Source organism: Quercus robur, chromosome 2 (assembly GCF_932294415.1).
Source record: "Quercus robur chromosome 2, dhQueRobu3.1, whole genome shotgun sequence".
NCBI lineage: Eukaryota > Viridiplantae > Streptophyta > Magnoliopsida > Fagales > Fagaceae > Quercus > Quercus robur.
The window spans coordinates 61,061,919-61,073,659 of NC_065535.1; the positions used below are offsets into that span (position 1 = coordinate 61,061,919).

At 33.0% G+C, this 11,741-nt stretch overlaps 1 protein-coding gene across 1 annotated transcript; it reads right to left on the minus strand.

The window, feature by feature from the left end:
• Window positions 1-4,750: 4,750 nt before the first annotated feature.
• On the minus strand, window positions 4,751-9,477 carry LOC126714343 (auxin efflux carrier component 2). The gene is made up of 6 exons (XM_050414455.1): window positions 8,039-9,477; window positions 7,267-7,537; window positions 6,470-6,555; window positions 6,175-6,332; window positions 5,316-5,392; window positions 4,751-5,190 (listed from the first exon to the last, which is right to left on the minus strand). Exons 1-6 carry the CDS (start codon window positions 9,279-9,281, stop codon window positions 5,124-5,126), a joined length of 1,902 nt encoding a protein of 633 aa, XP_050270412.1. The 5' UTR covers window positions 9,282-9,477; the 3' UTR covers window positions 4,751-5,123.
• Window positions 9,478-11,741: the final 2,264 nt, after the last annotated feature.

Genomic DNA, 11,741 nt, shown 5'->3' on the forward strand with positions numbered 1-11,741 from the left:
TAACAGATATGACAGGAACTAAGAAGACCTTCATGTGCAGTGCACAGGCAAAGAACTACAAATCTAATCTTTACAAACAAAAACCCTCTCTTTTGGTAGCCCCACTGATGACCAGAATAGACAGCAATTAATGACTTGGCAATAAAGCGAATAGAAATAAATACCGTTAATTTTACCGTTCAAACTCTTTCTTGTGGTGCTAATTCAGTTCTAAAATTTTTGGCAATAAAACAAATACTTAGTGTAATCAATGTGAAAAATATTATTACTCACTTCTTAATGCATACATTATAGATATTAATTTTTGAAATCGTGCTTTTGAAACACAATTTCAGTCCATATAATAATATATGTATAATGTATGGTGGGTGTGTAACTATCATTATTCTTTATCATTTACTAGAATTATAACCTCCCTTTTAGAGCTAGATATTAACATCAACATTTTGGAACATAGTAACATGCTTGGTATAATTGCGTGTCTCTAGGAAAATAGTAGGATAGAAAAAAAGCCAATTTGTTTCTTCTGGAAAAAAAGAAGAAGCCAATTTTGTTGTCAAACACCATATGTGCAACAACAGTTTAATGACAAATTAAATTCAATTTTTACTTGAAGAACAGCTCCTTTTGGAACAGCTGTAGGTCACATGCTTTAACGTTGTAGTACATATATATTTATTGCATAGGGTGAAGATCCCGTTAAGTAATGCTTTTAAAAAGGTAAGGAGGTTTAGAACAATGCATTGAAGCTACCCTTTTCTTTCAACCTCCACTTCTGTTTACAAGTTATTTGAAATTCAGTCATTCATATTTGTCTATATATATATCCAGTCATTCACGTGCAAGTAAATTTAATAAATCCAAAACCCATAATGTTTGTTTAATTATTTTTCTTAATTTTTTCTATTGATAATGCTGCATCCAAGTTTATTATTCTACCGACAATGACGTTTGTTGCGATCTGATTGCAATTTTTAAACTTTTTAATATGATAAATATATTTTTTGTTTATTAAAAAAATGATTATTCATAAAAAGAAATATTATACTAATACAGTGAATGACAATATGACAGGGGTGAATGTTGAGTTATAAAAATAAAGATTTGTACTGCCAATCTTTTTCGTACCCATATATAACCCTAGCACATGAGAGAATCTATAACAAAAACTATTTCCTTTTTCTTGTATAATCAAATACTGAAGTTATAATTTAATATATTTTGAGGTATAAGGCGGGGACTTTTCTTATAATTTATATCATGTGAATAATTATTAGTTTTTTCCAATATCTCAATAGTGGTTTTTGTTAAACATTTTTTTTTTGTAAAGTCATCAATTTGATACTTTGTATGTTTTTAGCAATTTTATTCTCAATTGAATTAATTTCTTTGTACTAATATCATGATGATCATACTAAAATCATGAAATATTAACCGTGTTATTGGTATGTTAAATGCCTTTCATGCAAAATATGGCCACAATGAGGATTTTTCATATGCGTAGAGTATGTTAAATATAAAAGAATTTTTTTTTAAAAAAAAAACTTATAAATTCTAAATGACGTCATTTTTGTCAAATGCCTCAACTCAATTTGAAATAGATTCATTTCAAATCTTGCTCAAATTTGCAATTTGCAATAATAGGGTCTAGAACCAAGGACTAGCATAACACATTTTAGAGTCTAAGCTGAAAATTTTTAGTGGAGACTTCTCTTATTTTATATATTAATTGAATAATATTTATTTATTTTTATCTTTTTTTCATTTAAAAATATTTTTTTTCTTGTTTTTTTGAGATACAAATAACTTCTTCATACGCAAATGTAATTTGCATTGGTAGTTAATATATTAGAAGTATTTTCATCTATTTATAAAATGTATTTTAAAAAATTTAATTTTAAAATAAATCTAAATAATTAGTATTAGAATAAATATTGTGGGGTCATAGAGCCCAGTGATATACATCCACATTTTGTACTGGGCTTGAGGTCTATGCCAAGACCCATAATCGCATATGAAGAAGACAGTGGTGATCATGACAACCCAGGAAACCGCACCGAGGACAACTCTGTCCTTAGCTAGCCAAAGCCAAGGTAGAAGAAAAGTGATTTACCGGCAAAGAAAATCTTCCAAAAGCACTCCAAGGAAAAAGATAAGTACAGCAAGTAAGCACACTAGAGCATGGCGGAAGAGTAATTCCAAGAAAAGCTGCTGCCTCCACATTAAATGCTCCACAACTAACACTATGGCCGCATTAATGTGGAAATGTTAACTGAGCAGTTGCTTTTCAGACTCACACTACTACCTAAGAGCTTTGGGAGGAGGTTGATGTGACAAAGACCAACAACAGTAGATCTGACTTGCATGTGTATGGTGGAGATGAAGGAAAGTAGTATATAAGGAAGAAAGAGTTCTGAGAAAAAGGATCGGAGATTTTACCAGAGAAAATACTGTAGCAATCTAAACTAACTTTGTAACTATTGTCACTGTCACTCAAGAAATAATAAGTTGAAGCTCCTCGGACTAGTGCCGAGGATTGAATTGCTTGCTCAAGTCCATATTTGTTTTACTTATTCATTCTTTAAATCATCTTCAACTGTTGTTACACTCATTAGAACCCAATTCTTCTACCCACTCTCTACAAATTTATTGTATTGGGCTTGCTGGGCTTGAATTCACTTATCCCTTAGGAATAGTGCTCAAACCCAGTCTCTACAAATATCATGTCTAAGATGGTCATCATCTCTCTTGGCACTATTGGACTTCAAGTATTGAACAATGAATTTCAATAATGACTTGGAAAACTATTAATTATTTTTTTTCTTTTTTCCTTTAATTATTTTATCTTTTTTCATTTAAAAATATATATTTTTCTTGTTTTTTGAGATACAAATAACTCCATACGCAAATGTAATATGCACTGGTAGTTAATATTTTAGAAGTGATACATGCATTACAAAAATAATTTATCTTTTTTGCATAACTTAATACATTAATTGGACTATTTTCATCTATTTATAAAATTTATTTAAAAAATTTTAATTCTAAAAATAAATTTAAATAATCAATATCATAATAAATATCATGTCTAAGATGGTCATTGTGTCTCTTGGCACTATTGGACTTCAAGTATTGAATAATGAATTTTAGTAATGACTTTGCCCGGAAAACTATTAATTTTAATTTTAATTTTGATAGAGATAAAAAGGAAGAGTAAATTTTTTGAGATTTTGAAAATTTTTACTCTCTTAAACTACCACAAACATATTAAACCCTATTAATAGAATGTACAACATTTGAAAAGAATATAATTTTAAGAAAATATATTCATTATAGTTTGGGCCTTAATTAAAAAAAAAATTACATTATAAGATTGACAAGACATTCTTTTGGCCAATAAAATATGTTCTTTTATTTTCCTCTAGGTGAGAGGCTTTACTCTTTTTTTTTTTTTTTAATTATTATTATATTCTATTTTAGAGGACCTACTTCCATTTGGGGCCTTAGGCCATTGCCTAAATGATCTAATGGTTTAGTCATCTTGGTTATAATTATTTAATTGTGATGATTAGTGCAGCTATTAAATACTTTCATGCTAGCTTGTAACTAGGAGTGTCCATGGGTCGGTCCGGGTTGTGTTTATGCCCAACCTACAATTGACTCGACCAAATCAAGTGGAAATTTTTTAAACTCGCAGTTAACCGGTGAGGGTGTCGGATCGGACTTGTTAGGTCACACTTTAGGCACCGGTCATTTCGGTTGAAACTAGCAAAGGCAAAGCAACTGAAAAATCAACCCAGATTTGGTGGAGGGCTTACTGAATTTGGTGAAATCTCACTAGATCTGATGAGATCTCCACTAGATCTAGCAGAGATCTCACCAGAGTCGGTGGAGATCTTGCGGATTTGGTGGATCTCCACTGATTTCTCATAGGAAAACTATTAAACATTGATGAATTATTTGGTTTTCATGGTTGGATCGGGTGGCTCAGGTTTTGGAGGGGCAAACCCACCAATTCGATTCTGAGGGTGGGGACCTGCTGCTAACTGTTGGAGTAGTTGGATTGGGTAGCGCGTTGGTCGGATCTGGTCGAGTGTGGTGGGTGGGTCAGGTCTCTGGTTGGTTTGAACACCCCTAGTTACTTGTAATGATCAAATGACTTGTATGCAATTATGCAAATGTCATTGTAGGCTTCCATAGGTGGCTTCACAGGTCTCCTTTTGCCGATTAGTGAGTGTGAGATAATCTAAGCATGACATTTGCTAATGTTACAATAAAGTTGTACAAGAGTTTTGTAAGTAAACGATAACCATTTCTTCTAATGAATTTTCTATGAGATCGGGTTTTTAAAGTGAATTCTTTATTAAAGAGGTTTTTTATTTTTTATTTTTTATTTTATTGATTTTTCATTTCGTTCCCAAATCTATGTACTTTTACTACTTTCATTATTATTGTTTATAGATTTTGGTATTATAACTATGGTTAAGATATCTAGATATATATGCTAATATATATGCTTCAAATAAATTATAACTTGATCAAATAATCTAGTTGGGGGTTCAAATCCAGTTTTGTCAATTGGTATTCACCATAGGATTCTTTAGTTTGCTGCCTGAACGTCGGATAAATAATAAAGTAAACTGAAACGAATAAAATTAGAATTTTTTTTTTTTGAGAGAGTTTTAACCTAGACTTTACCAGTTCAGCTAACTGGAATCCACAAATAAAATTAAAACTTAAACCAGCTATGTAGGCAAAAATCTGAGCTTCTTTGATAATTGATATTGGTGTAGCAAAAATTGAAATACATTCAAATTTAACCTTCTGCCTTCCTTTCTACTATCTATTCTATTACCTTCCGCTATCTAACTGTATAAACCGAGTAAAAAGCAAAGTAAAACAAATAACTTTGACGAAAGAACTTAAAGATCGAAGCAAATGGATGCTATATTTTCAATTCCAATGGTCATATATAGCTAGGGATGGTCACGATCTTATAAATTATAATTGTTACGCACTGAATCCAATGGCATTGTTCTTCCCCGGACATTTGCATATAATAAGCCTAATTTGGATTTACAATACTATATTTGCTTTCCCTTGTCTTTACTTCTGTCCACAAGTTACAGCCCAAGAAGCACATAGTAAAGAACAGTTATGGGCAAGGCAACCAGCATTCCAAAAATAACTCTGCAAAAATAAATAAATAACACCAAAACTTATGTCAACTTTTTATCATCATTTGCTTGTTCTAATAACTAACTGAATTTATTTATTTATTTATTTTTTATTTTTATAGAAAACAGAAAACTTACGCAGTGCTAAGTACGTTGGCATGCACATTGTACTCCTTGGCAAATACAAAGGGAACGATTCCCTGGGGAAGAGCAGCCTGCGGATATGAAGTCAAAGTTGATCATTCTAGGTGAAGCAATCTGCAATCTTATCTTTGATTATCTTTAAAGATTTTTTTTTTTTTTTTGAGAAGATAAAAAAAAAAAATGGAGAAAGAAAGATGCAGGAGAAATTGAGAGGTTGTTTGGTAGCGTATTTTAAATAATAGTTTTTAGTGTTTAGATAACATTACACGTATTTTCACACACTTTTTCACTTATACGTATTTCGATAAAATACAAATAACGTTATTAAAATAACATTAAAAAATGGGCTGAGATTCGGATCATGGAAAATAAGGATGGGTGGTTTTTTTTTTTTTTTTGGGTTTTCCATCCAAGCCCACAAAATTTATTCTTCAAATAAAGGGAAAGGAGGAAGAAAATAGGGAGGGAGAGCACATTTAAAATTTTGCTCCAATTGAAATAAAATTTGAGTTACTATTAAATATATTTAAAAATATTTCTTATAATTAAAAACTAATAAGGACATAATAATGATTAATACAAAATTATTAATTCTTTTTTTTCTTCCCAATTAAATAAAAGAAATTTTTGAACATTTTCTATATTCTCACCTTTTAAAAAAAAATTCTTATTTCTTCTATAAAATAAACAAAGAAAAATATCAATCTTTTCATTTTTTTTTTTGAAATTTCCATCCTCCTATTATTTTTCATTCTCTCACTATTCTGTCCTCCCAACCTAATTACCTCAATCATATATATCAGCTTCCCTTATTTCTTGATGAGGAAATACTTTCAAAAGTTAGATGGTATACCTGAACAATTGCAACATGCAAAAGCACCCCACGAAGACCAATAGCGATTGAGGTTGCTGCAATTACTGCTGGACCAGTTAAGAACCTAACAGCCATTGAAAATGCTGCCACGGAATTTCCACAAGCAATGATCTTTGGTTGTAAAGCCATGAACAAACCTAATTAATCAAACATTACCCAGATTCGTCATTTGAAAGAAATTACTGCTAAGTATTTTTTTTTTCCCAATATATTAATCATAAGATTCAGAACGTAGTAAATTCTTTGTGACGAGTCACTTAGTTGAGGAAGGTACCTAGACTGAACATTGCCATTCCCAATCCTGCATCAGATAATATTGCAATGGATCCTTTAATGATAGTTGGCATTTGGATGTGATACCTAAGAACAAATTAGAGTAATTTATATTATTCCACACAGCAAAGTATATGAGATGATGAAGCAGATCATTTTCTTGAACCATGCATCCTAGACGTGAACCAACCATAATTTGTTGTGATATACCAGTTCCTTAATATTTAATAACCCTACAAATATAAAATAAAAGAAAATAGAGTAAAAAGATGTGCAGTAACACTCGAGATGGATAGACAAGCAACTCCGGAAAATTTTCTTAATTAAGGATGATGACAAGTGACAAGGACAATAAATATGTATGTCAGTGGTGATTATCAGACATAGTGTACTCAAAATAATTCTTAGATACTTTCAAAATATGAAAAATGATGTACTCTCTTCTCACATTCATGATGAAATCTACTTATTAAATTCATATTGGAGTACATTATGAATATAAAAAGAGAGAAACACTATTTTTCTGTGCTTCGAAAGTATACGGAATAATTCTTAGATACTTCCAAAAAGTACACGGAATAATTCTTAGATACTTCTAAAATACGAAAAATGATGCTTTCTCCTTTCACATTTATGATGGAGTCCATTTATTAAATTCATAGTAGAGTGCATTATGAATATAAAAAGATAAAAACACTATTTTTTTGTGTTTCGAAAGTACTTAAGAATTTTCTGTATGCACGTATATATTGATTGAAACTTAATTTTGAAAACAAGATTTCAGTTATATTGGGGTACCTGTATGAAATGAGAGACCATGTAAGGCCGATAAGACTTGAGTAGGTATTAGGGTTTCTTATAAGCTTCCTCCAAACCATGATAAGTACAAGCCTAGTCATGACACTTGCGGGAGGCATTTGGTGCTTCTTCGCTCCATCGCTTTCTTCCATATCCACTACTTTTTTCTGGCTTGTGTAAGGTGACCCATTTGTTGGGAACTTCAATCCTTCCTCTATTTCAAGCTCTGATTTGTCCCCATTAATTTTGCTTGCTGGACTGATATTTTCACCTGAATCATCATGAATGCCTTTATCTCAGTGAAAGGTAATGAAAATTAAAAGACACAACACATTCATTCATTCATAAAATTAATTTCCATTAATCTAGGATTAGCATTTTAAGAACAAGCTGTATGTATGCACTGATAAGTGTTTTACTATTTTTTAGCATTTGAAAATGGTAAAAGAAGTTTGACCGATAGCATGTAGTGTAGTACATCTTAAACTGAAACGGTTGATGTGAGTTTGCATTGCATGCAAATTCATAATCAAAAAGAGACAAATGCGGTTGAAAGTTGAAAGTCCTGAATATATTAATTGGATAATAGTATGTACTAAAATTTAATTTACACATATATAAATAAGGGAAACTATTGTTACGCTCTTGTTATTATATTTTATACACTCCATAGGCACTCTCTTTGAAATCAGAAAATCCTGTTTTTTTTTTTGTTTTTTTTGGTTTTTTTTTTTATATAAAAATAAAATCATCAAAACATTATTTCAATTACCTCTTGAAACAGCGGTCTGAAGTTGAGTGGCAGCTTTGGAAGGATCAAGGACCCCAAAGTCAGTGGAGGCAGCTCGATTGACTGCATGTCTGAGATTGCCTTCGGAAACTGGAGAAGCACTTGAGCTCCAAACAAACATGTGAAGCTCTTTGCTAGGCTGCACAGCCATCTCCTTCTTCCTTTGGACACCACTAGTACTAGACCCTGAAAATATAGGGTTTGGAGGAGGGTAATTACCCCCTGCAACTGTACCATTAACATTAAACAACTCACCACTCATACTCCTCGCTCCTCCTCTAGTTTTCTTCCCAAATTTGTTATTACTATTAAGAAGCTGCATATCATGATCATCAAAATTTGAAGTCCTTGGTGTTGCTCCTTTTGAAGACTCATAATTGTGTTTTGGACTTGGTGCTTTGCTACTAGCAAACATTGCATAGAAATCTGTCTGGTTGAAGCTTGAAGCTCTTGGTGTTGGCTCTCTGGAAGACTGTACTGAGTAGATCTCTACACCAGTAAGATTGGATGCTCGTGGAGTCATGGAACTTAGTCCAAGTCCATGGCCATGGGACTTGTTAAATGAGGAAACCATAGATGATGAAGCTGATGCAGCACCAGATCTTCTCACAACTACGTGAAGTTTTCCATCCTCACCGATCTCAGCATCAGCGAGTAATGGGTCACGACCGTTGAGTGAAACAACGTCAGACTCAACCTTGAAAGAAGTGATGGAGCCAGCAGTCTCTGGAAACTGCTCCGAAATGAGTAGCTTTGCACCTCTGAACTCAAACAAGAAAAGCATGAGAGTATACCAAATAATACTCTGCAAAACCACAATCTGGACCATGAGATCTCCTGAGAAATCTCCATACATGGCCTTCAAGAGTGGGATTCCCATGACAAGAGTGTTGGGGAGAGTGGAGAGAGAGAAGAGGGTAATCATCCACTCAAGGCAGCCATTTTTGCTAAATGTTTGCCATAGAAAGAGAGCTGAAAGAATGACCATTTTTTGGAGACAATCAGCAGCAATGAAGCGATAGTTCATGGCATAAGGATTGTTGGAAGAAATGAAATGGAAGGAAAGTAATGGAACTGCAAACACAGCCACAAATCGGTTGATACCAGAGCACTGGTCTGGTGTGAAGATTTTCCACCACCTCACCGATCCATATGCTAATAGCATAGCAACGTATAGAGGCACAATGGCCGCAAACACATCGTAAATGTCCTTACCACGAATCATATTGCTTGCTTAACTACGTACGTACTGGAGATCATATATAACTAGTGGAGAGAGAGAGAGAGAGAGAGAGAGAGAGAGGGTCTCTTTTAATTTGCTTGTTCAAAGTATTCAGAACAAGAAACTCCTTAACCTCTTTATCAGTTTGATATATTGGTTTTATTTTAGTTAACAACACTAGAGTCTAAAAAGGCTAAATCTGATTAGGTTACTGCCTATTACTCACATTTTTATACCAAATGCACTGAAATCGTGAGCATAGTGCATTTCAAGTATGTGTAAAATTTTGTGTAATAGATTGTGTATACTAGCATATTTTTTATTATTTTATTATACACTTCTGATTGCACATAAAATTGTGTACGAAAATATGATTTTAATTATAATTTTAAAAGTGAATTTTAAATACAATTTTAGCTTAAAATTGTGAATCTTAAGCGGTGTGCATATATCACCACTCGTTTGAAAAGGATTTGATAACAATGCGGGCTAGGAACCAGAGCGAGGAACAGCCTCGTCAACATCGCTGAAAGAAATTACTTTTTAAATCAGAAGTTGTCGTGAGAGAGGAAAAATTCGATCCTCTTCTGTGCGGTTGTGGGAACTCAAAACTCTGCAGAGTTTTTATTATAAAATACTAATAAATAAATAAGTGGGAGATTTAAACATATATGAATATGCGTTACATTATATATGTGTGCATGACTTTGACTCATAAAGAAAAAATGAAGATGAGTCTGTATTTACTGCAGATAAACCTTACTCGTCGCCACTGTACTCGTTTAAGCACATGAGTTAAGCAATTTTGAGTGATCCGCGGTTGCAGCAAGATTCTGTCTCTATTTAATAAAGCTTGTTGTGGGAACTTGGACCCTGACTTAATTTTATTATTATTTCTTTTAATATTACAGTTTCCAATGGAGACAACCTATTCCGTCAGAAACAAACACACAAGCAAGTGATTTCATATTGACAGTCTTGTTTAGAAAAATTTTAATTTTTGAACGGAATTGTATTTAACTTGTTTTTTAAAAATAAATATCAACTTTCCAAAAGTACATTTAATTTATATAAATTCAAACAAAACTAATAAAAAAAAGGAGTATTGTATTTTCTAACTAAAATAAATGGTATGTAAGAAAAATTATTTATATTTAGAAAATAAATATATTTTAGAACATCCAAAAATACATTATGATATGAGATCTAGAGAATATTTTTTTTCTACCTCTCTAATGCTTAAGATAAAAATCAATGTTTGTTATAATTTAGTTAACAAATACCAATATGAGTGAATAAGTACGCCAAACACTAAATACTTCACAGTATTTTGAGCTGGGAAAAAAATGTGGTCTGTTTAGTTTTATTATAGATATTAGACCTTAAAATCTAAAGCTCTTGCTATAAATACCTTAAACTGAAAAGAGTATTAGCATATATAACATTTGGCATACAATTTTTTGATGAATTGGCAAATTACAAATTAAAAATATTTTGTAGTTGTTGCATTCATTTGGCAATCAAAATGATGAAGTGCTTTTAAATGTGGGCAATAATGACAATGGAGGACATAATAATAGTAGTTACTAGTTAGTATTTTCATATATAGTTGTCAAACGTAAATCGTTATTTTATTTTATTATATATATATTTTTTGAGAAAATATTGTATTGTATATGATATTCTATCATATTGTTATCGTAACATGTACAAACACTTAATATAAATTATAAAAAATTATTACAGATATTGTGGGGCCCGAAGTCTGAGGTCCCAGCCCACTTTACATTCACGGCCCAAAGCCCAGGCCGAGGAGCCCTATTGCCGAGGACGATCTCACGCTCAACACCTCACAAAACGCCTGAAGAAAAGGACAGACTCAGTACATGGGCAGGACAAGGGAGAAAGCTGCCAACACCGTAGTATGGAGCCCCGCATCTGACAGGCCCATACTCCAAACCATGCTATTTAACCTTTCCCAACCACCCCCAACCACTGGGATGTATGGATTGATAGGATGAGTCTACACCTCAAAAAGGAAAGCTTACACGTGGACACGAGAGAAGAAGAAAAGGCGAGTATAAAAGGGAAAGAAAGCCAGGGGAGAAGAGGGGGGGGGGGATAAAAAATCTTACGAAAAGAAGAAGGGGAAGAATGTGATACTCCTCGGACTAAGTCCGAGGACTCAAACCCTTTAAGCTACATTGATGTAAGGCTTAGCTATTCAGGCCAAACCTACCTCCGTATGAGCTTCCATAAAAATCATGACCAGACTGCTGCCCGGCGACCAAGGGCAAGCCTTTCAAGCCCACTCTTTACAAATTATATTGCTCGGGCCCATTACATACGAACCCAATGTCATCCTTGGGTCGTTAAAAATCGTGTCCCTACAATTGGCGCCGTCTGTGGAAAGGCTTGTGCGTTGACACGGGTGGCGGTGGAGTTAGGCCTCTCTCAAGCAGA

Bases quoted from the DNA above. Each gene is read 5' to 3' on its own strand.
- LOC126714343 (XM_050414455.1), bottom strand. From the start codon at position 9,281: ATGATTCGTGGTAAGGACATTTACGATGTGTTTGCGGCCATTGTGCCT. The intron at 7,538-8,038 runs GTAATTGAAATA...ATGATGATTCAG, and splicing joins TCAGACCGCTGTTTCAAGAG to GTGAAAATATCAGTCCAGCA. The intron at 6,333-6,469 runs GTACCTTCCTCA...TTGATTAATTAG, and splicing joins AATGGCAATGTTCAGTCTAG to GTTTGTTCATGGCTTTACAA.